General features: G+C 36.2%; 6 protein-coding genes and 1 long non-coding RNA gene across 7 annotated transcripts; 4 read left to right on the top strand and 3 right to left on the bottom strand.

Annotated features, from left to right (window-relative positions):
* Nucleotides 1-529: 529 nt before the first annotated feature.
* On the bottom strand, nucleotides 530-2,225 carry Ctu2 (Cytosolic thiouridylase subunit 2). Its single transcript, XM_023173351.2, has 6 exons — nucleotides 2,071-2,225; nucleotides 1,748-2,019; nucleotides 1,330-1,576; nucleotides 1,144-1,279; nucleotides 809-1,084; nucleotides 530-752 (listed from the first exon to the last, which is right to left on the bottom strand). Exons 1-6 carry the CDS (start codon nucleotides 2,139-2,141, stop codon nucleotides 552-554), a joined length of 1,203 nt encoding a protein of 400 aa, XP_023029119.2. The 5' UTR covers nucleotides 2,142-2,225; the 3' UTR covers nucleotides 530-551.
* A 931-nt stretch (nucleotides 2,226-3,156) lies between these two features.
* Nucleotides 3,157-5,179, bottom strand: Hakai (E3 ubiquitin-protein ligase Hakai). The gene is made up of 3 exons (XM_023173352.2): nucleotides 4,857-5,179; nucleotides 4,617-4,804; nucleotides 3,157-3,968 (listed from the first exon to the last, which is right to left on the bottom strand). The coding sequence occupies exons 1-3, from the start codon at nucleotides 5,068-5,070 to the stop codon at nucleotides 3,279-3,281; spliced, it is 1,092 nt and encodes a 363-aa protein (XP_023029120.1). The 5' UTR covers nucleotides 5,071-5,179; the 3' UTR covers nucleotides 3,157-3,278.
* Nucleotides 4,141-4,749, top strand: LOC141482449 (uncharacterized). The gene is made up of 2 exons (XR_012465542.1): nucleotides 4,141-4,229; nucleotides 4,452-4,749. It is a non-coding gene; the product is annotated as an uncharacterized lncRNA (long non-coding RNA).
* A 1,051-nt stretch (nucleotides 5,180-6,230) lies between the features above and the next one.
* bora (aurora kinase A activator-like protein bora) lies at nucleotides 6,231-11,071 on the top strand. Its single transcript, XM_023173350.2, has 4 exons — nucleotides 6,231-6,851; nucleotides 6,912-7,201; nucleotides 8,623-9,069; nucleotides 10,108-11,071. The coding sequence occupies exons 1-4, from the start codon at nucleotides 6,661-6,663 to the stop codon at nucleotides 10,491-10,493; spliced, it is 1,314 nt and encodes a 437-aa protein (XP_023029118.2). The 5' UTR covers nucleotides 6,231-6,660; the 3' UTR covers nucleotides 10,494-11,071.
* A 721-nt stretch (nucleotides 11,072-11,792) lies between these two features.
* LOC111517264 (transmembrane protein 115) lies at nucleotides 11,793-14,608 on the bottom strand. Its single transcript, XM_023173349.2, has 3 exons — nucleotides 13,860-14,608; nucleotides 12,664-12,837; nucleotides 11,793-12,143 (listed from the first exon to the last, which is right to left on the bottom strand). Exons 1-3 carry the CDS (start codon nucleotides 14,564-14,566, stop codon nucleotides 11,945-11,947), a joined length of 1,080 nt encoding a protein of 359 aa, XP_023029117.1. The 5' UTR covers nucleotides 14,567-14,608; the 3' UTR covers nucleotides 11,793-11,944.
* A 628-nt stretch (nucleotides 14,609-15,236) lies between these two features.
* Nucleotides 15,237-18,600, top strand: wfs1 (wolframin ER transmembrane glycoprotein wfs1). Its single transcript, XM_023173348.2, has 5 exons — nucleotides 15,237-15,378; nucleotides 15,468-15,572; nucleotides 15,625-15,841; nucleotides 15,895-17,256; nucleotides 17,654-18,600. The coding sequence occupies exons 1-5, from the start codon at nucleotides 15,321-15,323 to the stop codon at nucleotides 18,471-18,473; spliced, it is 2,562 nt and encodes an 853-aa protein (XP_023029116.2). The 5' UTR covers nucleotides 15,237-15,320; the 3' UTR covers nucleotides 18,474-18,600.
* Nucleotides 18,601-19,707: 1,107 nt separating this feature from the next.
* Nucleotides 19,708-21,954, top strand: Nop56 (Nop56 ribonucleoprotein). Its single transcript, XM_023173347.2, has 4 exons — nucleotides 19,708-19,839; nucleotides 19,918-20,489; nucleotides 20,844-21,301; nucleotides 21,374-21,954. Exons 2-4 carry the CDS (start codon nucleotides 19,918-19,920, stop codon nucleotides 21,907-21,909), a joined length of 1,566 nt encoding a protein of 521 aa, XP_023029115.2. The 5' UTR covers nucleotides 19,708-19,839; the 3' UTR covers nucleotides 21,910-21,954.
* The last annotated feature ends 3,731 nt before the right edge of the window (nucleotides 21,955-25,685 follow it).

The following is a 25,685-nucleotide window of genomic DNA, read 5'->3' as shown; positions in this document are numbered from 1 at the left end:
TTTCACGTTCATTTAATAAACCTAGGTGTCGCCCACTCCGTGTCTTCTCGACTAATTAGTTTATCTACTGAACAGCAGATGGAGGTCTGTCATCAAATTCTCGAAGCAATAGTTGATTACCTCTGACTTGTGGATTTCCAGAAAATCAAATATACCTTGAAATAATTTCATTCATATAATTCGATAAGACACAGGAATTCTCAAATTGTTCAGCCACATTGGTGAGGTTTTCACCTTGTAACTGTCTGAGTTTATTATCACTATTTTAATACAAAAAAAGATTGATCTTAACTTTGTTTAAACAGAAGTTTCAAAGATATGGGGAAAAAAAGTAAAGTAAAAAATGGAGACGTGCCACTTTGAAAATGATAAATATAGGAAATTTCAGGAACATTGTATTTCAGTATCGTTATTTTTAACACCACGACACGTGTTTTAACTATGTGAGTGACTCAGAGATGAATGTTTAATTTTGGCTTGATTTACACTAATGTCTGGTAGAGTAATTCATAAAAATACAAACGAACAATTTCGTTCTGCTAATTTTATTATTAGAGGAGGTAATCAGAAATTTTAGAACAAGCATAGCATAGGCCACTACTATCGAACATTCCATTGTCAAACTCGTCCATGACATTTCTGAACCTAACTTGCCTAGAAAGTGTGTTATCTGTTGACCTCGTTGAAACCAAATGAGAAAAGTTTGTAGAATCTTCAGAGGTGAGAAGAAAACTTTTCTTCAGTAACATACCCTAGAAAAATGAGATTGAATAATATACTCTTCAAACTTCTGTTACAACAATTTTACCTGGCACATCTTACATTTCAGCGGACCACTTTCCGCTACAGCCAATTTGTCACCAGTTTTCAGAATAGTGTTAACCGTAGAAGGAAAGTTGACTTGTAAATCGCTTACAAATTTTTTCATCAAATCTTGCACCGAGGAATAGGGATTAACTTCCGGTTGCCTGATAGAGAGAGGTTTTGAATTATTAATTTCGTTATATAAAACCAACTCTTTCATGTCGAACAGTCGCAGTGGTCTCAAAATTTTTACGTCATTGTCCCTGTCGTCACAAAAACCCTACAAGTTTGTTTAAAATCGTAGACACCAAAAAAAAAAGCATTCAATGTGGTACTCACAGTGTCATTGGGAATATGAGATCCTCTTCCTAGCGAAATGTTTGTCAGAAGTTGGGATGCTGTATCTACTGATATTTCTGGAGTGAAAATAAACTTGCAGCTACGACTTTTAGAAACATCCAACAAAAGCCGTCTCCTGTAAAAAACGATTTGTAGGAATATTCAGAGATTAAAATCAAATCGTACCTGAGCAGATCTTCAATATCCTTTCTACTGGTAGTTGTACACTTTTTCGTAATTGAAGCTGAAAGTTTCATTTGATCATCTTGGGTGATTTGCAAGTCACTTGATAAAATGAGTTCATCAATCTTAGCTGGATTCGAAACATATTCAGCAAATGAAACGAAATTTCCTTTGAAACCGAACGATTTTATTTCTTGTTCCACGGCTTTCAAAAGCTCCAATCTTTCATCTAAGCTGAGATGGTATTGATCTGGAAAGCATCATATAAAGAACATATAATTTTTTCCTTAGCACATGGAGGTATGAGGTCTTTTAAAAAATAAGGTGCTAGGCCTTGGGGAACTTCCAGATATACATCTACTTTTCTAAAGTATTCATCATTGGTCTTAACATATTGTTGAAGAAATAGGTGGTACCTTACCATCAATAAACAAAACAACTGGTTCGAATCTAAGCTTTTTAGGAGTGCTCAAATCCAATCCTGCTCTCAAGAAATGCAAAAGTGCAGTACTCGGATGCCCCACTTTATGGTAAATTAAAACCCGATCCTTAGGACGAATGAGGCGTGATTTTCCAAGTAACGCTTTGAATTTGTGAGTAGTTCCAGCTAGAAAACAAGCTTCGCAATAAGAGTCCTTGTTCCTCAACACAATACAGGGAGGTTCCGTTCTACATTTAATACACGTTTTGGATCTGGAAAAATGTTTATTAGGTGGTTTTGTATTTATTTTTTATAATACGCACAGTATGGTTTCTTCCAGGGGCATGAGTTTGTCAGATTCGTTTTCAAATACATCGTCACCAATGCTACACATTTTTCAAAAAATATTTCAACTCAAAAAATTAATTATTGTTATTGAGGAGAGGTTATTCTTTACCATATCGCCATCTAGTTTCTCACAAGGAAGTTCACCTGCCTGGTGTGACCCCTATCAGACATTTTTTGAACTGATAAGAAAAGTACATTCGAAGGGATTATTGCCACAAGATGGCAGGGAAAAACTCTAGGAAAACAGAAAATGTCAAAGTGACACTTTGTATTGAAATTTTTACAAAATATCAAAAGAAATGACATTTCAACAAATATTTTGTAAATTGATGGATGTATCCGTTACTTTGTAGCCGTAATATTTTGTCATAATACATGTTGTAGAAGTATTGGACCGTAATAACCCGTTAGTCGAAGGTGAAACAGTTTTCAGGATTGATTATGTCTGGTGAGAATATTTATTATTTGCTTACAAAGTTGTTTCCTCTCGAAGTAAGTATAAGTGTGGTAACTCAAACGTGTAATGTGATCACATGTGTAAAGCAGGTCACTTTGGTTTCAACAAACCATCGTTATAATAAAATTTTGATATTCAGATATGAGGAGATGGATAAATTTGCAAAAATTAAATAACTCCTTTTTCCCAGTCTTCTCATCTCTGGTATATAGATTATCATTGATAGGTTAATAAATCAATATGCAAAATACTAATTTATGTAGTAAAATCACCTTTGTCCTAAAGTGCTCAACAAACATACATGAATTTGCTGATTATTCACCCATTCTGGGTATAATTTTTCATTTCTTCGAATGACATTCTATCGAATACTTTCTGTTTTCCTATAGTTTGAAGTTCGATTATCAAACCTAGGTGTCACCCACTCCGTGGTATTTTCAATAGTCTTGTGATTAATGTTCATCTACCGAACAGCAGATGGAGGGCTTAAATGTAATTTTCATCAAATTAACGAAGCAAAATTATGGGGATTCGAATTCAACCAGTTTCGATTTTATCCTCAAAAGGATTACCTCCGACTTGTGCAGTTCCAGAAAAACAAATATACCTTAAAATCATTTTATTCATATAACTCGACAAGAGGTTGGAATCCTCAAAATGTTCAGCCACAAAAAACATTTGATTTCAATTTACATTGAAAATCCCAAATTCCCCAACACTTTCCACTCATCTATAATATTGTTGGTTACTAGTCCACTGTGGAGGAGCCGTGCTGTAATCAAACTGGGGATTAGGTCTTGTTTGAGCTTGCGCTGGTGCAGCGTATTGAACAGCGGCAGCCGTAGACCCAGTATAAGCGGGATAGCTCTGAGCCGCGCTGTACGCAGGTGGCGCAGCATAATATTGCGGTTGCTGCGGCGGGGGAATGTGCAAAGGGGGCAGAGTCTGAGTATAACTGGGCGCGGGATACGGAGTGTAGTAGTTCTGAGTAGTAGGTATCGCCTCGTGAACCGTAGGAGCTGATTCTTGAATGGGCACGGTTATCAGATTGGTTCGCACTCCTGAAGATTGCACCGGGGTAGGACGAGGACGTATGTTTGTCGGTAGACCGCCTCCGGATCTGGGATCATTGGCCGTTTTAGTACGCATGGGTAGCGTCCTTTCTGGTTCGATGGTTTCTAGAGGCTGTGGAGTCATGGTGGCTATATGGCGGTGATTGATATGGGCTTGCAAGTCACGCTGAGATAAATAGGTTCTTCGACACCCCGACTGACCGTATCTGGTTCCTCCATGAGTACACATAAAAACAGTGCCAAGACCCGTTTGTTCAACTCTTGTTACTTTATCCAAACAGCGGGGGCACTGTTTTTGTTCTTTCTTTCCGCAAGCTAGGCAAAACACATGCTTGCAAGGAATCTGTAACAAAAGAAGTTTTCCTAAAGCCAAAAAATTTGGGAAAAACCATTTGAGCGGTGCAAATAAACAGTTTGCAGATACAACTTGAGTTTATTCTACTCTGTTTATTTTTTGATGTCTATGTTCAAATTTATAACTTTGATAATCATTTTTTTCAACTCTCAAAATATATTTGATCATTTCAATTTTTTGTCAGTCTCAGTTCTGATTTATCCCGTTTTTCTTCGTTCAAACTTATATATGTTATAGTTTTGAAATGTTGTTTTTTTACTACAATAAAAATGTATGTTTCTTTAGAAGACTATCAATAGTATGAGAAACTGCTAGTATTTTGAAACCAAACAATAAAATGCATGATTCCATCACCGTTTCTTTATCCCATTTCCAATTCACCTATATTTGACATAAAATGGAAAATTTGTATATTAATTCATTGTTATAACTAGAAATAAACATTCACCTATTGAGATCGTATCAAACTAGGAAATCAAAAAGTCTTACTATCAGTAAAATCAACACAAATTATAGACTTGAATAACTTTATGTAATGGCGTGATCATTCATAATGAACTAACAACTACTTTGAAACAAAACGTTTATGAAAATCAGTTTTGGAAACATAATAAACTTCAAGACCACTATACCAACCATTCTTCCGTAAATAAGTATTGGTTTCAAACATTTGTCGCAGCAGTGAATCAAGGGATTCAACACTTTCTCTCCTATCAGGTTGACCTTATGATTCCAATCCAAACGTAACATCGGCTCAGGGGGTCCCCTGTTGATGGTAGTAAAAGTTGGAGCTTCCAGTTGAGATATATCTGCTTCAAGGTCAACTAAAAAGAGCCATTTTCAATGTACAAACAAAAAGTTGACACGAGATCTTACTTGGCGGAGGAGCAGCGTTTTCCTCATTCTCTACGACCTGAGGAGAGGGTTCCTCCACGGCCTCGGGCACTGGTGCTTCTACTTCTTCATCGCTCTCGATAATTTTGGCTTTTTTACCTCTTCCGCGGCCTCTACCTCTACCTCGCCCACGACCTCTTCCACCCCTGCCTCTACCTCGACCTCTTTTGGGTGCTTCATCCATTTTCGCCTTCATAAGTTCTAATATATTTATTTATTTATAATATATATAAAGTTTTCTCCTACCCAAACAAATAAAGATGAATTTAGAGGTTAATGCACTTCTGACAGTGACGTTGACAAATGTACTTCTTTCTTAAGTTTATGGCATTAGCTGTCAAGGCTATTCAGTCATACAAAATTACAAAGTTAATTTGTTATATTCTCAGTCTCTATAATCATTATAACTCCTGTTTCCAATTTTCTGTTTCTTGAAAGATTTCATTGTAATAAAATGAGCGTCAATTATAAGAACAGAAAGTTGGGGACACTGGTTCAACGTTTTGATTATCTAATATTTGTTCTCAATTATGTTCAGTGTCAACAAATCGTTACCTATATTCTTCTACCGGTGTAGAAGTGTACCTTCGACTAGTGAATTTCTATCAATAAGCTTTTTTTTCTAATTGATTTGGCAGTTACTTGATAAAGATCCATAGTAATTTCATAAACTACACCTTATGATTTGATCAAATCGTAAAGTGTAGTTTATCAAAATGAACTATTAGCATTGGTAGGACTAGATGATTTACTGAAAAAGTGAAGGTCTCAGACTGTATTTTCCTTTCCTAAAGTGGAATATTCAACATGTTGAAAAGTTGAGAATTTGTATTTTTTTGACTAAGCTCAAGCATGAAAGTATAAACTATTGAACATTTGTTCTGAATTATTATGAACCTTATCTTCTTTTTATAAGGAATCATTAGGATAGCTCGTTCCATCACAGAATTCATAAAGATTTCTTCTAACAAGTATGGATGGTAGAGGTAAGGAGAACTCTCTCAAGTGGGGATTCAGTTGAAATAGTGTCCACCAGTAGTAGATAAATTGAACTTCAAAATTCGACTACAATGTCGTTAATATTAAGAGTGGTATGATGTGGACTTGACAACTATGGAGAACGTTAAGTATGCTGAATTAGGATATTTGGTTTTTTCAATGGCTTCAGTTGTCAATAATATAGAGCTTATAGGAATGTAAGTATTTACGTAGTCGAATATTATATGGTGAATATAACCTAACAAAGTTACTCTGAGATAACGTTGAAAGTCAATGAATCAATATTTTTTTTTTCGTTCTGTTTGGCTCTCCATATTCTTCAACTTCAAGCGCTTTATTTCAAATGTACACTCTTGCTACTGTGGCGCCTCCCTAAATGGCTTTGGACGGACACTTTCTGATACACATCGTTCATGTCAATCAATAAGTTAATCTTCGTCTTCCTATGTGTGGTTTATATCGTGAAGTAAGTAACATTTGACATTTTTGAAGGAAGGCTGAAAATAAAGTTCGCGCCGTTAAAAACAGAAATCTGTAATCAGAGTTCGTCTAAGTGAGAAACCAACGGATTGTTTTGAAAATGTGGGGTTGTCCAACGGTCGATTTGGGTCGTTGGTGTTTTGTCAGACGGTAATTATTTTAATTTTGTTTTGTAAATTGAATTTTCAACGTTAGTACCGCAACTGTGTAATTATTCAAGAAGTATTATTTGAGTTTATTAAATATCCACAACATTAAAAAAAATATATACTTAAATACCAACTATTCGAGTCTGAACGAAATTAACATGGATTTCAAATACATAAATGATAGGAATAAAACTCCTAAAGCTAAGACTGAGATGTTTTCGAGCACCGGGTCCTCCGATAGCCCTTTTAAGTTGTTACCGAATTATTCGACCCCCCCATCGAGGTTCTGTAAGATAGTGAATCCATTCGAGCGCCATTTGATTGATAGACTACACCTCCCCACGTTCAGGTAAGTGAACCGTATTTTAACTGAATAAGGCCTTTAGAACCACACCCAATTTTCCCGTAGTCCGTCCGTGTTTGCCAAAGTCTCCACCCCCAAGAGCGAAGAAAAGTTCAAGTGGACCATAGATGATATATCGAGTCTGAAACCAGCTGACATAGACGAGGAAACGATAAGCCAACACGTTTTCGAAGAGGACCCTCAAATCGAGTCGATGGTTCAAGAGAAGATCGATAAGTTCTTCAGCGAGAAGGTGATAGTTCCTAGCCCCATGACTGAGGTTGTAAGAGTTCCTCTCGTCGCAGATGACTTCAAAGATTCCCCTAGCTCACCAAATGTGAAGCAGTATTCTCAAAGTAAGTAACTATTTATTAAAAATCAATGAGTCCACATGAGATTATTCCCTGTATATCCTGTGGAACTACCTTCAGTCAATATTCCTTTGAGATACTTACCTCCGTTTGAGGAATAGGAATCTCTGGATATCCTTGAAGCTATGGTAACTAAAATTCTATTTGGTAATGACAGCATTTCATTAGTTATTGTGAGCTTATAATTGAGCCACTGATGTTCTCAATGAATCACTTGTTTTTCTGTAGATCATTCAAATGTATTTGAGGGGGCTCTTACATCCTTATGATTAGCTTTAGTTGAATATTATATATATTATCAAGTCCCAAAGACAATGCTAAGAGTACGTCAAGGCTCTAGCTTCGAACCATTGTTATTCCTGTACTGTAGAATTGAAAAAATGCACATTATATGTCTACATCAATGACTAGGATAACATCGGTTTCTTGGAAAACAAGTTTTGTAATGATGATCTATTAAAATTCACTTGGTCATTCAGTAAAATATTTGAATTTTTAAGTTTATTAATTTCCAATTTTTACTTCATTTACTATGTGCAAAAGATAATATGATTTAATTGAATAGAACTGGCCAATTCTTGATGAAAATCCATATTAAAACTCATTAATACTGTTTATTGTATGATTTTCACTATAAAGTGAAAGTTTATAGTGAAAATCATACAATAAACTATATTAATGAGTTATATGTCTCCCTGAATTTTGTGACCAAATGCAGAACGTGATTTCTGCTTAGGTGTTTACCAGGGTTTTGCATTTGAATATGTTGAACTTGAATATGATGTTCCTGGATGAGATTCCTGAATGTTCTGCTATTTTGACGAATATATACCTTAACAAATTCCACAATTTAATTCATACCCTCCTGATTTCTCAAAGGATGTTTTGTCTTCTCTTTCCCAAAGGATTTCCTGTTCAATATGCAATTCTAATATCTTGTTTGTTCAAAAATGAAGCCACTTTTTCTGTTGGTTGTCCAAAAAATGTAAGAGCTCTATAAAAAATATCATAATTATAGAGCCTCGACATATTTTGGACAAACAACGACACAAATTTTGCTAATCAAGATATCTATATATGAATAGTCTAGTCATAGACTGTTGCTATATTGAATTTTGATAACATGGTTTCTAAGATGCCAACTTGTGATATATCGTTGAAAAGTGAATTTTGAGTCCATCAAATGGTCGGAAAAATAAACCAGATTTGATATTTTTGACTTGGTTTCATTTCCGGTTAAACCGGTAGGGATTCTCAGTTGTTATATCAAAAAATCAATTTCAAAGGCTCCCTTCCAAATATCAAATTTCTTATAACTGAATGTCGTCGCAACAATGATTTCATTTAATTACATTCCAGTTCAGTTTAAATGAATAAATGGATTAAATCAAAATATCTCTTTGCAGATTCCGCCCAGACTGTGTTAACTTTCCCCCCGACACTACCTCCCCACGTAGAAGAGGTCCTGAAACCGTACTTCACGCACACCGAAGATCAACAAAAGACTACTACTGATATGAAAGACACCTCCCTGTATCGCCACTTGTTTGAGTTCGATCAATCCCCGAACCGAAGTTCAGGAACACCTTCCTCTGTTGATACCTCTCCCGCCCTGTCTACGGGAATGTCCCCCATACAATACTCCCCATTCGAATCCCATTCCAATAAGAGGGAATCGCTTCCCAGCGATATTCCCGAACTTCGCGAATGTAGCCTTTCTCCGATCCTGAGATCAAAAGAGTCCAGGTCTGCCTGTCGACTCAGTTTCTCCAGCAAGATGGGGATGAGTGTAGATTCTAGTCTGATTGTGCCTGATATTGCTGATCAAATGTCAAGTCAGAGTGTTTTTACTGGTAAGTTCATTGTGAGTAAGTATATTTATGCAACAAAAGCGAGCCCTACGGAAACTGTGAAAACTGAAATTTCAGGTCTCGCATAAATCATAAGAGTCGATACTTACTTTTCATAACTAAATTTTGACTTGATATTGTCTATTCTCTTCTCCACTCTAGCCAGAATACATGAAAAACATTAAATCTGGTGGCAATTCAGAAAACAACTTTAGGAAATACATTCCGTGTTACGAATCACACGTTAAAAGGTAAGACCTCGTTAGTCCTAAAGTCGCACAAGTTTCTCAACTTCTGAGAGTTGTCGTTGGTATGTGGGCGACAGCTGATTAACCGAGCTTGACAAAATATTTTAAAACTAGACCATGTAGAAATATCTGCCAGGGCGGGTATTGAACATGCACAAATTGTGTTTTTTTTTCAATTCCGAAGTGTCTTGTAATTATAACACAAATTATTTACAATTTGCTTACTTTTATTTTTGAAGTGAGCAGGAAAAAAACTACTAATGCCTACTGGATGGGGAACTGGGTCAATGACCGTCAGTGACCTACATGTGAAACCTTGCAAAAAATAAGAAGAAGATTGGCCTCTCAACTATTCTGCTCACACAGCCAATATCTGTGGATGAAAAAAAATGTATGGGAACATTATGGTAAGGTGGCGGTGTATTTCTCAAGGAAAACAATTGTTAGAGTGACATTTATGTGAAATGTCACTACATATACGAACGATTACAATTACAAAAACTATCTGAAATTTTGTGACAACAGTAATCATTGTTTTATTTTAGGCAAACATTCAAATTTTAATTCCTAGATGATTCTCATTCGGTGAGTCTTCCAAATAGCATTTTTCAGTCTCAATGGCCCTGCCATAAAATTACAAAATTTTACTAAGCAGTTCAAAATTCGGATTGAAAGGAATATATTTCTTTGAAGAATGTTTACCCCTGGAAACTGATATACGTATATCTGAAGGCTACAATTGTTCCTCCATTGCTAATTTATCTTTCTATACTCATGAATAATGTTTTTATAGACTCCAAGGACAATTCCCTGCAACCCATCGAACTCTTGAGCGACTCTACAGTTAATTGGGAAATGGAATACCGACACGTGTCGCTGGTGTCACGCTCTAGTAGTCCGGATTCGGAAAAAATGGACGTGTCCAACTCGAACACGCCCCATTCGAAAATCTTCACTAGTCAGAGAAAAAGGCTGAGTCACAGCTTCAAAGACGAAGACGACTATGACAAGGAGAATGAAATGCCAACCGAGAACATACGTCAGAATAGAAAACTATTCAAGAATGACGTTACGGACGCTGGCTACCACACCAACACCGCTACTTCCTTCGATGAGTCTGTGTATACTTCCAATGTGTTCGCCTCCACCCCCACGAAAAGGAAAGAGGATAACCAGTAAAATTGTTTTTAATATAGAAAAGTAATATTTGTTCTTGGGCTGGGCTTACTAGAAACAACTTGTTTGTATATTTCGGAGATTTATTTGGGGGGAGTTTTTTCCTTGGGGATAGTTCGAGGTGATAAGACTGATTGATTTATTGTCGCTGGAAAACCCAACTATTTTCACATTGCTGAGGGTTCTTGTCTTTTCAAGATTTCTTGTATATTAAGTTTTATGGTAGAGTTGACAATTACTTTCTATGAATTTTTCTCTAATGTAAGACTAAATTTCTTTTGTGCCAACTTGAAAATGCTCTCTTTGTTTTGGGACGTTTTGATATTCTGAGATCTCCTTCAGGTACTGCCACGTAGATGCGTGAAAATCTATTTATTTTTCCTATTATACTGTCTTATATTTGATTTATTTTGGGAGAAACGTTCAATTGATATTTGTGTTTTTCTCGAAAGCTGAGTTTTACATATCGTTTTATATATTTTTTTGAGTGTTTTGAGATATTTTGGAATTTATTGATTGTAGAAACATAACATATATTATGTAGTCCATAATGTGCAATTTACAGTAAACTATACTGCCTTTTTGTTGAGTTTTTTTTAACAGGACAAGGAAATGCTAATTTGAACAAAAGTTATGTTTACTTATGTTGAAATACTTGACATCATTCTTGGTAAGTGTTGAGAAACAAAACCTAATGAAAAACCGTAGTGTTACTACCATTAAACACAAGAAGTCTTAGTACCTCTTATTATTATGCTTTTTAAAGCATAGACATGCAAGTGAGTGGAATATTGACACCCTGAATGACAACTGACATACTTTCGAACCTTTATCTCTTTCTATTGGTTGAAGAACTGTCACTCCCTGAATCAGTTAAAAATAGAAACATACATACCGCCCTCTATTGGTTGATAGCCAAACTAAGTCGTCCCTTGCATCAGATTTTTGTATATAGAATAAGTTAGACCATTGTATACAAAGGTTAGACGTTAGACTAGGTTAGTCTATATACAAAGATAAGATTCTCAAAATTCGTACAAATGCATAGTTTGAAGAGAAATGACTCTTCAGTCAACGAAACGAGAGCTTCGTTATATAGACTATCCCTATACAAAGATGAGAGATCTTCCTTTATTGGATGATGCCGAAATCTGTAACCATCTTCGATCAGAATATCAAAATCCAAACACCGAAAAAGTATTCCCGTCTGATCAAAAACCACCTTCTTTCATTCAGAATTGGATGAATGAATCCTAATGTATGTCTTGAAATGCTCTGAAATTGGGGAAATAACATCTGAAGTATTTAAATAAATATTTATTTTATATTACATATTATAAAAAAAATAATTACAAACTAAACGTTTAATCCATCAATATCTCTCAAGTATATTACAAAATGATGCAACAATTATATCTATACATAAGTTAAATATCTATATCTATGGTCAAGAATTATTCATTAGTTTTGGGAGTTATATTCGGATGAATCGCAATACTAGTCTGCGCCGGAGGCAAGTTGTGAGCCTGATGCGACGTCGAAGGTCCGTGTAGAGGGAGTAGGGTTTTTTGTTTTGTCTTTGACGGGATCAATGGCTGTTTGTCGCTGTAGGATTTTGATAGCCTCTCGCTGAGCGCTTTCAAGGCAATTTGTCTGAAATGTTTAAAAAAAAAATTGACATCGATAACATAACAACTAAACTAAACTAAAAATCTACATTTCCAAAGATATAGAAACACTTTTTGACGAAGTTGAAGCGATATTCTAGAAATGAAGTTGCAATACTTTGTTTTGTATCTAAGTGTACCTCAAGGTAGTGTTATTGTCCACTTCTCTTTTTAATATATGTGGATGAGTTCAGTAAGAAATTAAATGATGAAATCACTGATATGTGTGCACGTGATAAGCTGCATACTTGAATGATGCTGCTGAATCTAAATTGGAAGGAAGAAATCCATCAGTTTGGGCTGAAATCATCAAAAATTCAGGTTGTTGTGAGGTGGTATTTTTGGAGGTACTGAAAACTTGCATTCAAAGTTATCTGTTTCTTCATTGAGATATTTGTATTGATGCTTTTAGTTTTTCGAACATTGGAGATGTACAGTGAAAAGTTTGAAATCAAGTGGACGGAAAAAATACAGTAACAAACTTATTTTTGAACTGAAAAAGTTACCTTCTTCGCTCCATGTCATGCTGATCAGCTGTAGGAACTGTTACAGTAACTCCAGTAGGATTCGACATATCAAATTTTCTAACAACTTTTCGACAAATGCCTAATTTAACCAAGCCTGTGTGAACAACATTGCTAATGACAGCGATGGGTGGTTGGATAACATTCGGAAAAAAACTGAAAAAAAAAATTAAAAAGTTATACTTTACGTCAACACAAATTCAAATTTAGTTGTTTTTTATAAACAATAAGTTGGTATATATTTGTTCAAATGCCTTTTGCTAGTTTTAGTAAAAAATCGTTATAGTTAAGTAGTTTTGTAAGCAAATCATGAATCTGGAGTGAAAAATAGATACTCAAAAAAATGTTTCATTTTCTCAAAATTGTTTTTCAGCAAACTACATCATAATTTTTTGCAGAACTAAACACTAACACTCAAACAACATACTTTTTCATTGATCCCGCTGACAGTGTTTCAAAATTGAACTAGAAATGAATGCAATTTCGAATTCCAACTTTTTTGTCATTCAGTTTCTAAGTTTCCTTCCATAATTGATTTCATGCTTGTAGTTCGTGTAGTGTGGTTCGTTCAAAAGAAGGCTGAATTGACAAGAAATTACCATTCACGTGTTACTGAATGAGAAAAAAAGATTTAAATGAAGTGATCTTTTGGACAAATCTAAGTAAAATTATCGAAATTTGACAATATAATTTTTATTTCTTGGCTTTGACATTTTGTGACATTGCCAACAAATAACAAAAAGTCTAATGAAGTGGTGATATCATTTAGAACACTCCAAGACGAGTTTCTTTAGTGAAATACTACTTTTTCATTTTGAAAAAAAAATTTTAAATGGGTGAAATGTTATTGTATCATTAAAAAACTTTCATTTTCTCATTCCTTGAATTTTACTGTCTAATCTATGTTCGATATCATACTGAATTATTCAATGCAAACACAATAAATTACTTAACTAAGGGTCTATAGCATGTGACTGTAAAAAGATGCCTTTAACAGAAGTAAGTTGCTGAAATAGGGAGGGACAACCTCATCTCTGAAAGTGGACCAGAGTTTTTTCTTCAAATTCATAATCAGCAGACGAAAATACCTGTGTCGAATTTAAATCTTTTAAAAATCCAGCACACAGCATTAAAAACAATATTCACCAATATCCTGAAGAGGCTTTCATAACAAATACCTTGCGAAAGTGAAGTAATCCGCCATGTCACCTTGCGAACCATTGGAGTGTTTTTGATAGAACCGTAAGTACACCCAGCTTACAATCAATCCACTGAAAAACATGGTGGGATAAGTACCGTCAACCAAACCAACTAGCTTGCACAAGACAGTCAAGAAGAACACCGTCAAAGGTACATTTCTATTGCTTATTTTCCCCAAAGGCGTTTTGACTATCACCAGGTCAGGCATTATCTGTTTAACTGCTACAGCTACTCCGGCTATGTACCCAGCCAGTCCGTGAATGTGCACACTGAACAAATACTGCGGGTTGGAAGTACAACAATATAAAATGAAGTAATACATGGTGCTCAGAACAGCCACTCCAAAATTCGTGATAGCGAAGAATGTCATCATTTCCATTTGTCCCCACAGGGGCTCTATTAGTTTGCCGCAAAGTCCGACCGTTATTATGTCCACTAACACTTCCCAGAAGTGTATTTCCATAAAGCAGAAGGTAAATGCGGTCCATAGCCAGAAGGAAGGGGGCATCAAGTAGCCAGGAGTGACTGATACAGCCTTGACTGCCTCTTGCGAAAAGGAGGGAACATAGCTGATGATTACGACTCCGCAGATAAATTTGACGGAAGTGCTTGTGTTGCCAAGGAGAGCACAAAACTGTTGCTTCAAATAAGGAATATTTCTGCTCAAAGCTCGCAGCACAGCCATTGTCAAGTCATCGAGGTTATGTTTCTAAAAAAGTTTTGACAGTTAGCGGGGTTACGTCATATATGTCAACATAGGTCTTTCATTGACGAGTAACAGAATCGATATAGTTCCTGTTCGGAACTGAATGGTACAGTAGAGTGTGATTGATAAATCAACACTGTCTTTTGCTCTGACACTTGGTTTGGGAAATTGGATTGAAACAAGCAATATTCTATATCTGAAGTAAAATATGTTACTATTGGTGAACATACGAGGATACAAGTGAATTGAATGAGAAATGCCAAATGAAAGTCATATATGAGATTCAAGCTGTCCTAATTTTATTGAAGGTTATGTACATCACTGTTTCGAGTGAGTTGAAATGCTCATAACGAATAGATACAATTCAAGAACGAAAATTTCATTCAGGAAGTAAGATTGGCGTTCACAGAGTGAATAACCTGGATAACCCAACACACGTAAGTAGGCAATCTGTGTAATATATGTTACACGGAGTTTTCCACTGATGGAATTAGTACATCCTTTGTATTCATTTCCTTCATTAATATATTGTGAAATAGAAGACAGAGATACACTCAATGTGCACTGATTTCAACAATGGAAGACACTCTTAGTTGTGATTGTAAAAAAGTAAAACATCATTCATATTTGACAACTTTGACATGTTTATGTTATGATTGATTTGAGTTTCATATTTAAAAAAAAAGTTAAAGCAAAAAAATTCCGTATGCAAATTAACGAATAAAGCCATACCATGGCAGGAGTTGTGCCGAAAAAACCAACATCTGGTCGAAAACAATGGACTTTACACGGTAAAAAACTATTTTATTTTAGAGTGGGTGTCCATTCCTTATAAGTAGCTGGTCCGAAAACAAGTTTTTCAATTAACAAATGCTTTCAGGTGGACCCAAAAGTTCTCTCAAGCGCCTTAGGAGCCAATTAGCTTCTGATGGCTGTCCAGAATCTCAAGTCGTACTTGCCAAGCAGTTATTAGACGAAGAATGTGGTGAGTGCCTTAACTCATTCCAGTGATACCTTACTGCACAGTTTCATTTTAGAATCTGATGCGGAAAGAAGAGAAAACGCCAGGCTAGGCGTGTACTGGTTAATGAAAGCCTCTGAACAAGGCAATATTGAAGCAACCGAACTGCTGAAAACATGCTTGCAAACCGGAAAGGGCATCACCGAGCACAATTACATGGACGTCAAGTCCTGTATTTCCATGACCCAGGATGAAAAGCTGGCTAGGAAGGCTGCTCGAGAAATGTTCGCCAGGTATAAGTGATCAACAAACAGCAACCAAAAGGTTTTAGACATTAAAGTTTCAGTTTATCTAATGGCGGAGAATATATAACTTCCGATCAGCTTCAGCGGAAGATTCTGGCCATAGACCGAGGCGAGACCTGTTCCAAGTCCACGGAAACAAGCGACTTTGATGGGGACCGTACAGGAAATGGGGAGTTGGTGAATGATTTCGAGGAACTAAGCGAGTTTTCAGAAGAAGAAACTGATTGGTCGCAAAAGTCAGACTGCAGCAACGAAAAATTAACAGAGGATCACATTGTATCTGCAGCAGTGGATTATTCGCACGGCCAGCTTCCTCTCGTGAATCAAATACTGTGTCTGTCTGATCCTAACTTGAAAGCTCTCGATCACATTCCTTTCGTCTATCGATCCGTGCTGCACCCACTTTTAGCCTTAAAGATACTCTATTACAAGTTGGTTAGATTCCTTGGGCAGAAAACCCTGCCTTTTCTGTACCCTCTAGTCAAATCTGAGCTCCACATTGTGGTCTTGATGGCTGCTTACGTGTTTTTCAGTAGTGACAATGTATTGTATTTTCTCCCTATGCTGGTGTACTACACTTCTTTTTTTGTGATGGTTTGTGCTACCTTCCAGATGCTGCAGAACCAGAGGGAGTTTATAGATTTCCGGCTGTGGTCGGGGCTTTTCCTCTGCTACTCTGGTGGGAGCTTGAATGCTGAAGAAACAGAGCACCAGTACATTCGAAATAACATGAAGCCCTACGGTCAGTTCTTTCTCAGTTTCCTGATCAATCTCCTGGTGTATCCGGTTATTTCTGAGCAGTGGATTCCCCAGTCCGAGCTGACTATCGTAACGTTTCTTTTGACTTTCACTACGCTGCTAGGTTTTATGCCTAAGCACCGATCCAAAACAGTTTTCGATCCTCTTGTGTTGTTCAGTTTTGCCGTTAACGTTCTGGCAAAGTATCCCTACGAAACAGACCCAGTCGTAACCCAGGGCTGGAGATTCTTGGAGCTAAAAATCCCTACATTCCCCAGCTACGTGATAGGCAACGGGATAGAGTTCTGCATCAGCTTTCGGTTTGTCTTGTACGCATCCATTCCGCTGATTTTTTTGAGGGTTGCATACCGACAGAGATGGAGAGGAACGTACAAAATGCTGATTCCTCACTGTGTGACGCTAGCCTGGTTGCAGATCTGCATCATCAGCTCGCAGGGGGCAACGATGTTTGGCTTACTGCGGGGAACCCTGGCGCTGGTTGGAGTGGTGCTCTTCTTGCCTCTGGTTGGCATCACGAGTGTTATCCTGCCGGTTGTTGCAGTTACCAAGTGGATAATCACTTCCAATCTGATTTACACTGTCTGCGTGTTTGTGATACTGAGCACCCTTGGGATGGGAATCTGCTATGTCTGCGCGCAGACCAGGTAATATCAATTGAATTATTTAAAACTTGTACATGTACTAGACACATGACAAAAAATATTCATGACGAATTGAAACCCCCTCAAGTTTATGAACTCAAATAACTGTTGTAATATTAATTTATTTCAACAAAATGATAGCCACAAGGAAACCTTTGTACCATTTCTTGTGGCTAATAGTTTGTCAGAATAAAAGAAAATTACAGTAATTATTTGACTTCGATAACTTGAAGCTTCCAAAATCTGCCTGAACAAATAAAAAACTGTAATTACTTCATGAAATTCAAAATATTATTAAAAAAAAAGTATTCTTTGAGACCCTGGTGCACTGATGCTAATACGTTAGTGTGATACCCATTTTAGTGGTTACTGTTTCAATTATTTCAGTCTAATTTTCCAGGTACAAAAAATATACTGCCATCATCCAAATAGTGCTTATGGTACTGGCATTCCTGGTCTTGATCAACTCCTCTGCCAGGGATCAGGTGGACGGCTACTTTGAAGAAGCCAAGTCCCCCCAAGAGCTAAGCTGGAACGTGTTCCAGAGGTTCTGCCATCAACCAGTGTGGCAGGAAGAAAACTTCGCCGTGTCACAGATAAAATGTGCCGATTTGGATGGAAGCAGGGTGCACTGGAGTGGTTATATAAGCGACATAAAGGTCATGTCCATATCGAACACCTACAAGCGATTATTCGACAGATTCCCCTCGAGACTGTCTCGCAACTTGTACTGTTTATTCGGAGAAGAGACCGAGTCAGACTGCGAAAGAGTTCCCGATATCGTCAAGGAGGACTGTATGACATTTTTCGATGCCATTCGCTCGGTGAGTAGGTGTTCCCTAAGGAAGTACAACAAATACACCTTCGAAATCGTCTTGAAGATGGATACGGGCATCTGGGGCAAAGCCACGGAGGCGAGTCTCGTAGCTCCAGATTCTTTAAAGAATTTCGTCCTCAAATTACGCCCCACCGACGAAATCTGGTTCAAGGGTACTCTGTTCAACAACGAAATAATTGGGGCTGATGGTATTCTAGGTGGTTCGAAGCCGCACATAGATCTGGAAGAACTTGGCTGCGTTTCTTGCCAAGACAGCAGTTTACGTGAAATTAAACTGTCAAGTTCAGTAGGAATCGATGTCCGGACTATCCTCAACACTCTGTATGCGAGCTGCAAGTTCCTACTCAATGTGTTCTTGAATCCTTTGGTTGTTTTTAAGTGATTATTTTAAGACGTTAAATTTATGGCAGTATTGTGAATAAACATAAATGAAAATAAAATATTTATTGTTGTGAAACTCCCATACTCGTTGTTTGTAAGTAATGCTTTTATATATATATGAACCTAAAGCAGTAGTTTTATTCATTTTGGGTATTGCCAAAGACACCTAACTGACACTACTGTTGGCGCAACAATTTGGGAACAGATGCCAACATGTGAAAATAAGAAGAAGAATGAAACTGGGTATATGTCCCAGGACATATATTCAGTAACCAGTAAAAGAAGCGATTAGGAAAATTAGTCATCCATAATAATGTATAAACTTACTCTAGAATCTAAAAGATTTTCTCAGAATTTATCAAAGCCATAACACTTTTTCGAAGCCAGAAAAAAAAAACAGTTAAAAGTGCAGTATATACAACGAGTACACCGTTGATATCATTTGATGAATGAAGTCGACACTTCAATTGGTAAAAAATTTCCTATTAAGAACTATTATTAGCGATATTGAAAAACTAAAATATGAATGCATTATCATAAACTGAATAATTCGTAGTCATAACTATGAATTTCTATCATAATTGCGATTTCAGTCAACAACAAAATTTTTCAGTTACGGATTAGGCGACATCTAGGTTCAATAATTCAAACGGGAAAATCAGGAATATTATCAATTATTGCACAGTCACTGACAATCAAATAATCGTTTTTACAATCAATTATTTCAATATGTATATTCATTTACATAAATTTTGAAGTCAGCTCTTCGTAATTTATATACATATATAATTTTACAGTGCGTCATGTATTACAATTTTAAGGAATTTACATTCTTATTTCATCAGGTAATTTATTGAAACTATCTAGACCTTTAAAGAACAATGAATTCATTCCACTCTTATAGTTTGTTCGGGATCTATAAAATGTATTACATGTTCTTGTTTTATATGAATGAATTTCACTATTTCGAACTAAATATCTGTTAAGGTAGGCTGGTTGTATTCCACTCGAAATAATATTGTGCTATGAGCCAAGCGATAACTATGAATCCAAACAACAGAAAACTTCACTCACGATACAAAATTATATAAATAAATAGGGAATCATACCCAGAATAAATAAATCAATAACCAAATTTTTGGATATTTGTAGTGAATAATTTCATCTGGTAAAAAGTATTCATGTGTTTCATGGCCTCGGAAACCGAGGTCATGAAACATAATAAGAAGAATTAAGTTTGTTTGTCACTTCTTATTGTCACTTATTCAGAGAGTGTGTTGTTCAAAATGGCGAGTGTAGGTTAACACGTGTTTGCTTATACCAGTTAATTTGTGATTATTTTTAACAGTGAATATTAACTTTTCATAGTGAGTACACAGTTTTATAACTATGCATGACTTTTGATGATTGTGTAAAACATCTGTCTAAATCGACCGTCTTTCCAGATGAAGTTATACGTTCTATTCGAGCATGCAGCGGGGTACTGCGTCTTCAAAGTGGAGGAATTTGAAGAAATTGGAATGCTGCTTCCACAGCTAGAAGCCGCCGTCCATGACTTGGCCCGATTCAACAGTATCGTCAAGTTAGTTGGGTTTTCTCCCTTCCAATCTGCAATCAAGGCCTTAGAAAATGTTAACGCAATTTCTGAAGGTTTACTGCCCGAAGAGTTGAAGCAATACCTCGACATTACGATCCCTAAGGGGGGCAAAAAAGACAAGGTGACGCTGGGCGTCAGCGATCCCAAACTCTCTGCTGCCATCTCCGAAGGTTTGGGTATCAATTGTACCCATATAGGGGCTGTGCCGGAGATCATCAGAGGGATCAGGCATCACTTCCACAATTTGGTGAAGGGATTCACATTGAAAAGTTCAGGCGTTGCCCAACTGGGGCTCGGTCATTCATATTCTAGGGCTAAGATAAAGTTCAACGTGCACAGGGTAGATAATATGATTATTCAGTCAATTGCACTTCTTGATCAGCTGGACAAGGATGTTAATACGTTTTCCATGCGGATTCGGTGAGTTTCTAACATTTTATTTATTTGTTTACCTTTTAAATGATTTTAACAAGTTGATTGTGAGTTCAGATCAAAAACTAACATGGAATAACCACATAGATGGTAGATAATCTAAAATATATTTCATATGGCCTTTTATTCTGAGGTCAAGCACATGGCTGATTGTCAATAGGACAAGAAACTCCACATAATTACATGTATCCCATGTTGAATATTTTTAACATGTATCCAATATCTGAGGGAATGGAAATATCTATCCACCTATATGTAACCATAGTTTTAATGAATAAATGTATGGTTAGTGTAAAATTATCCTCTCTCCTGGTATAAAAAACCAATTTTCTATTTTTCCAGTGAATGGTACTCTTATCACTTCCCAGAACTCGTTAAAATTTGTCCCGACAACTACACCTTCGCAAAATTGGCAAAATTCATTAAAAACCGCAAAGAGCTCAAAGACGACTCCCTCGAAGGTCTGGAAGAAATCACCATGGACTCTGCCAAAGCTCAGGCAATTATCGACGCCTCTAAATCCAGCATGGGAATGGATATTAGTGAAATTGATTTGCTGAACATCGAGATGTTTGCTTCGCGTGTCATTTCACTGGCTGATTATAGAAAGCAACTTGCCCAGTATTTGAGGTCGAAGATGTCTGACGTGGCTCCGAACTTGGCTGCATTGATCGGCGATCAAGTTGGGGCAAGGCTGATAGCTCATGCTGGTTCTTTGACAAACCTCGCCAAATATCCAGCGTCTACTGTGCAGATTTTGGGAGCCGAGAAAGCGTTGTTCAGGGCGCTCAAAACTAGAGGTTAGTTTTTGTTTATTGAACTTGAATAATATGCAATTTTTGCAGTTTCTTCACTTTTGTTTATTGTTACAGGAAATACTCCAAAATACGGGTTGATTTTCCACTCGACCTTCATCGGGCGGGCTGGTACCAAAAACAAAGGCCGAATTTCTAGGTACCTCGCCAACAAATGCTCCATAGCCTCGAGAATCGACTGTTTCAGCGACGTTCCTTCGCAAATATTCGGGGAGAAGCTGCGTCAACAAGTGGAAGATAGACTGAAGTTCTATGAAACCGGCGACATCCCCAAGAAAAACGTCGAAGTCATGAAGGAGGCCATCGAAGAGTATGAGCAGAAAGTTGCCGAAGATGACGCTCAGAAGAAAAAGAAGAAGAAGAAGAAAAGGAAAGCAGAAGCGATGGACGAGACAGTGGAAGCAGAAGCTGTTAATGGTGCCGAGGAAAGTTCGGAGCCGCCCAAGAAAAAGAAAAAGAAGTCCATTTCACTTAATGATACAGCTGACGAGACTCTCAACAATACAGGAGGTTCAGAGCTTAATGGAACGGTGGAAGGGGAAGAGACTCCTAAGAAGAAGAAGAAAAAGAAGAAGAGCAAAGATGTTGAATAGATTAGAAATGTGTAATATTTTTATCAATATACTTTTAATTTTTAATTGAAGTTTATAGTTTTCTAAAATTGGGAAATTCATAAGAGGCACACTCTTTGGAAGCTATTAAAAATTGAAAACCATTCTGATATTCTTGATAAGAAAAGAGACTTGGTTATAACTTCTTGAATGGTGTTCCGAGTATGCAGTTTTGAAAAATGAAATGAAGAATACAGTTTGCCTATAATTTTTACATTTGTGCGAAAATACAAGGAACTTTAGAGTTCTGGCATCAGGACTGACCCCTGAGGGACACCAGTTGTATAAAATATATGATTCACTTTACTAATCTTTACAATTTCAGTTTCTTTCAGACTTACAAATATATTTTTATCCAAGTTTTTTATCTGGAATGTTCACCTTTCTCGACACGCCTTTACCCAACCAAGTTGGGGTCATCAGGGGATGAGCTATTAACTATATCAAAGAGTGTGTTGCAATTCTGGTATCTGGGAGCTGTACTTGTGTTTTAAATTTCTAGTTGGACCCGGTGGATGACTTTTTAGAATGAAAAAAAAACATATCGTGTCTTTGCTACAGTTAAATCGTATATTTTTATAGTTTAGTGAAATGTTTGTGGCCAATTCCTATAAAAATCAATAAAAGGTACTTTTATTGTTTGTATATTATTTAATTCAATAAATCCTTGAACCATTTCTAGGTGATATTCAAAAAAGTTAATTGTCTCTAAATCCATCAGTATTGGATTCAGATATACGAGTAAATTTCAGAGTATAATTTTCAGGGGGAGTAATTTATCTAGGTGTGCGTATACTCTTGTGAAATGTATTGAATATTCAAAGCAAACATTACTAAACACCAGAACTGCATCACTCTTCGCGACGCGCGTTTCACCATCCAAGTAGGCGCCAGATGAAGTTCGCTAATTCCAAACTCTAAGACTGGTCTCAATTTATATCTAATAGGGTTCATTTTCACTCTTACTTTCAGACATACCTCAATGGTTTCGGATAAGAAGAGAAAGATTATGAAATGATTGAAAGAGAAAGATGTTTTATATTTGAAAGCAAACAAAGGCTGTGATTGGCCGGGTCAGATTAATATGATATAATTGATAATTTGATTGAGAAGATAAATTGATAGATGTAGCCGTTACTAGGTGGTAGGAAATCATAATGAAGAAAAGAGATTTGTTTGAAGGTGATTGACAATGTTTCGTGATGAATTTCACTAGTTCGGACTTCCATTGTCTATTATATAAAATGATTTGAAATCCCTGAAACAAGTAAAAAAGAATAATTAAAAAGAATAGTTGAAAATAACAATTATATTAAGCAACAATAAACCTGAAATGAAATGATAGTGAAATTACCTACAAGTAAAAATATAATAATTGAATAAATAAAAATTAAAGGAATGCAAAAAAATAATAAAAAATAAAAAAGTGTAGAGATTCCAAGTCACGTTAGTTCACGACGTTTCGATTGTTGGTATCTACAATCGTCTGCTGGTGATGACTGGACTGATTCCTCCGAGAGATGACTATTTTATAGGTCGTTGAAATACTTTCACTTTCTCTACTTTCCATTTTCCGCTTCACTGATTCCGTGAGAGATGACCGATTTGGCGGGAGTTGGTCATTTTTCGTTTGACGATGGGTTTCCATATGTTTCGTATATCTACGCTGGCCTGGCTGAATACGTTGTTGGACAACATGTATGCGGCTTCCTTATGTGAAACTTTTTATGTTTTTTACCACTTTTATGGTAAAAAACAGAAACTTTCAATTCTATTTTCTTCATTTGATTGAGAAGGATCACTATAATAAATTACCAAATACCCCATTGCCTAAGATTGCTTCAGAAGTGGAAAACAAAAATAGGGGGTAACAAAATTTGATAGCAACGACTTTGGAGAGGAGTTTATAGGTTTCTAATCCTACAGTTCCTAAAATATACAGCCTACCAAAAATTCACGAATCTGGCGTGACCAAATGCCTCCGCCATAAGTTCCAATGCTTTTAAAATTGCTAATCTAACTGATTGAAACTCTTACAGTGGGGGATGTTCCTCAATTTGGGTTATTAGAGCAAATGCAAGTTTGAACAAAATAAAGTTGAGTTTAATTCATGAGTTTTTCAAATTCACTTCGAAGGGTATTCAAATTGATGTTTCAAATGTTGGGTTTTAATTTTCAAAGAGATTTGTTTCTAATTTACATATTGGCAACAGCGCCTATATCACGTTGAAATAATTTATACGTACCTAGATATTCTACTTTAAAAAAGAAAAATTATCTTTATAAATCAACAATTAAGGCAAAAAATAAATTATACTTCAATACCACCTCCACAAGCCACATAAACAACAGTTGTTTCGTTATTTATTTATATAGAGGAAGATAGGTTAGATACACAAAATGTCACATGTCACAGAATGTTTCGGAACACGGAACATAAGTAAACAGAACAGCACGCCTCTGAAATATGTCATCTTTGTTGTCTCATACAGGTAACAGATTCATTGTTCTTTATTAGCTATAACCGATGTCGCCAAATGGTGAAACAGAAACGAACCCCTTTAAATGTTGATTGCATTATTTCATTCCTCTTTTTTAAGTATTTAAATAATTTTTTAAGGAAAAAGGTTGAAATGATAAGTTTAAAATGCGATGTTTCAGAGCTCTTTTATGAAAACTACTTGATTTTCGTCAGGAGGAACATTCCCCATTGAGTTGGACTGTTGTTAATTCAGATGAATAATTGGATAAAATTAAAGATTAATTTTACTAGTTCAGACTTCCATTGTCTAATATGATTCGAAACCTATGAATACTTGCAGTTCTGGCTCATTTCAGTATTCGCTGATGTCTCTCCCTTGTATTGGAGTTGATCTCCAAGAACACGATAGGGTTCGTCAAAATTTAGCCAAAAAAAAGCAGGTAATACGTAATTCGAGGATTTGGTTGCATCTTTTAGAATGTAATTACTGCCAAATGAAATTTTACCAACATCAAAACTATTTTTTGAACAGTATCTGAAATGACCACGAATATAAGTCGTTCAACTTCTGGTCTTGGAAAGAGCACTTCTCTAGCAGCCTCAAAAAAAAAACAAAAAAATCTTTTCACAACAATTTATTTTCCAAAGGTCTACAATAAATAATGAGCGGAATGTTTACAAACAAAAATTAACATACATCCAATGTTAATTCTCTAACTTTGACGTGACACCCACTCCACACTCCTTACCTATAAGGCACGACGGTTTTTAATATTGTTCTTCCTTCTCGGAATCGATTGGCAAGTCATGACGGTACCGCCTTGACGTATACGGGGGGGAGGACTGTATAATAAGGAAGCATCTATAAATGTTAACCTACCAGCTGTACAGATTAAAATCGAATTAAGAATTAATGTGAAAAATATCAAACTTAATCGTAATAGTCAGTAACAACATTAAAACATTTCAAACTAATAAAATAATAATAATAACCCAGCACCTGATAATGAGCATTTTCAATTCAATACAAGAAATGATACAAAATATTTATATATGTGCATTATTTATAAAAACGACTATCTCATACCAAGATTACCTGGCTAATCTCGATGCAACTAAAAGAAAATAATACATCTTTGGAATTCGCAAAAGGGCAATCGAAGAAATTGAAAGAAACCATCATGAGGCTGATTCGAAATGCGAACAACTTACAAAAGATCAAACTTGGCCACGATTTCGAGTCGGCCTCCACCAATATGTTCCAAGTTGGTGATAA

This window comes from Leptinotarsa decemlineata, unplaced genomic scaffold (assembly GCF_025532065.1).
Source record: "Leptinotarsa decemlineata unplaced genomic scaffold, Ldec_3_MD MMD2_tig00001064_RagTag_RagTag, whole genome shotgun sequence".
NCBI lineage: Eukaryota > Metazoa > Arthropoda > Insecta > Coleoptera > Chrysomelidae > Leptinotarsa > Leptinotarsa decemlineata.
Note: the sequence above shows the minus strand (reverse complement) of the source record. Positions and strands in the feature narration are given on the sequence as shown.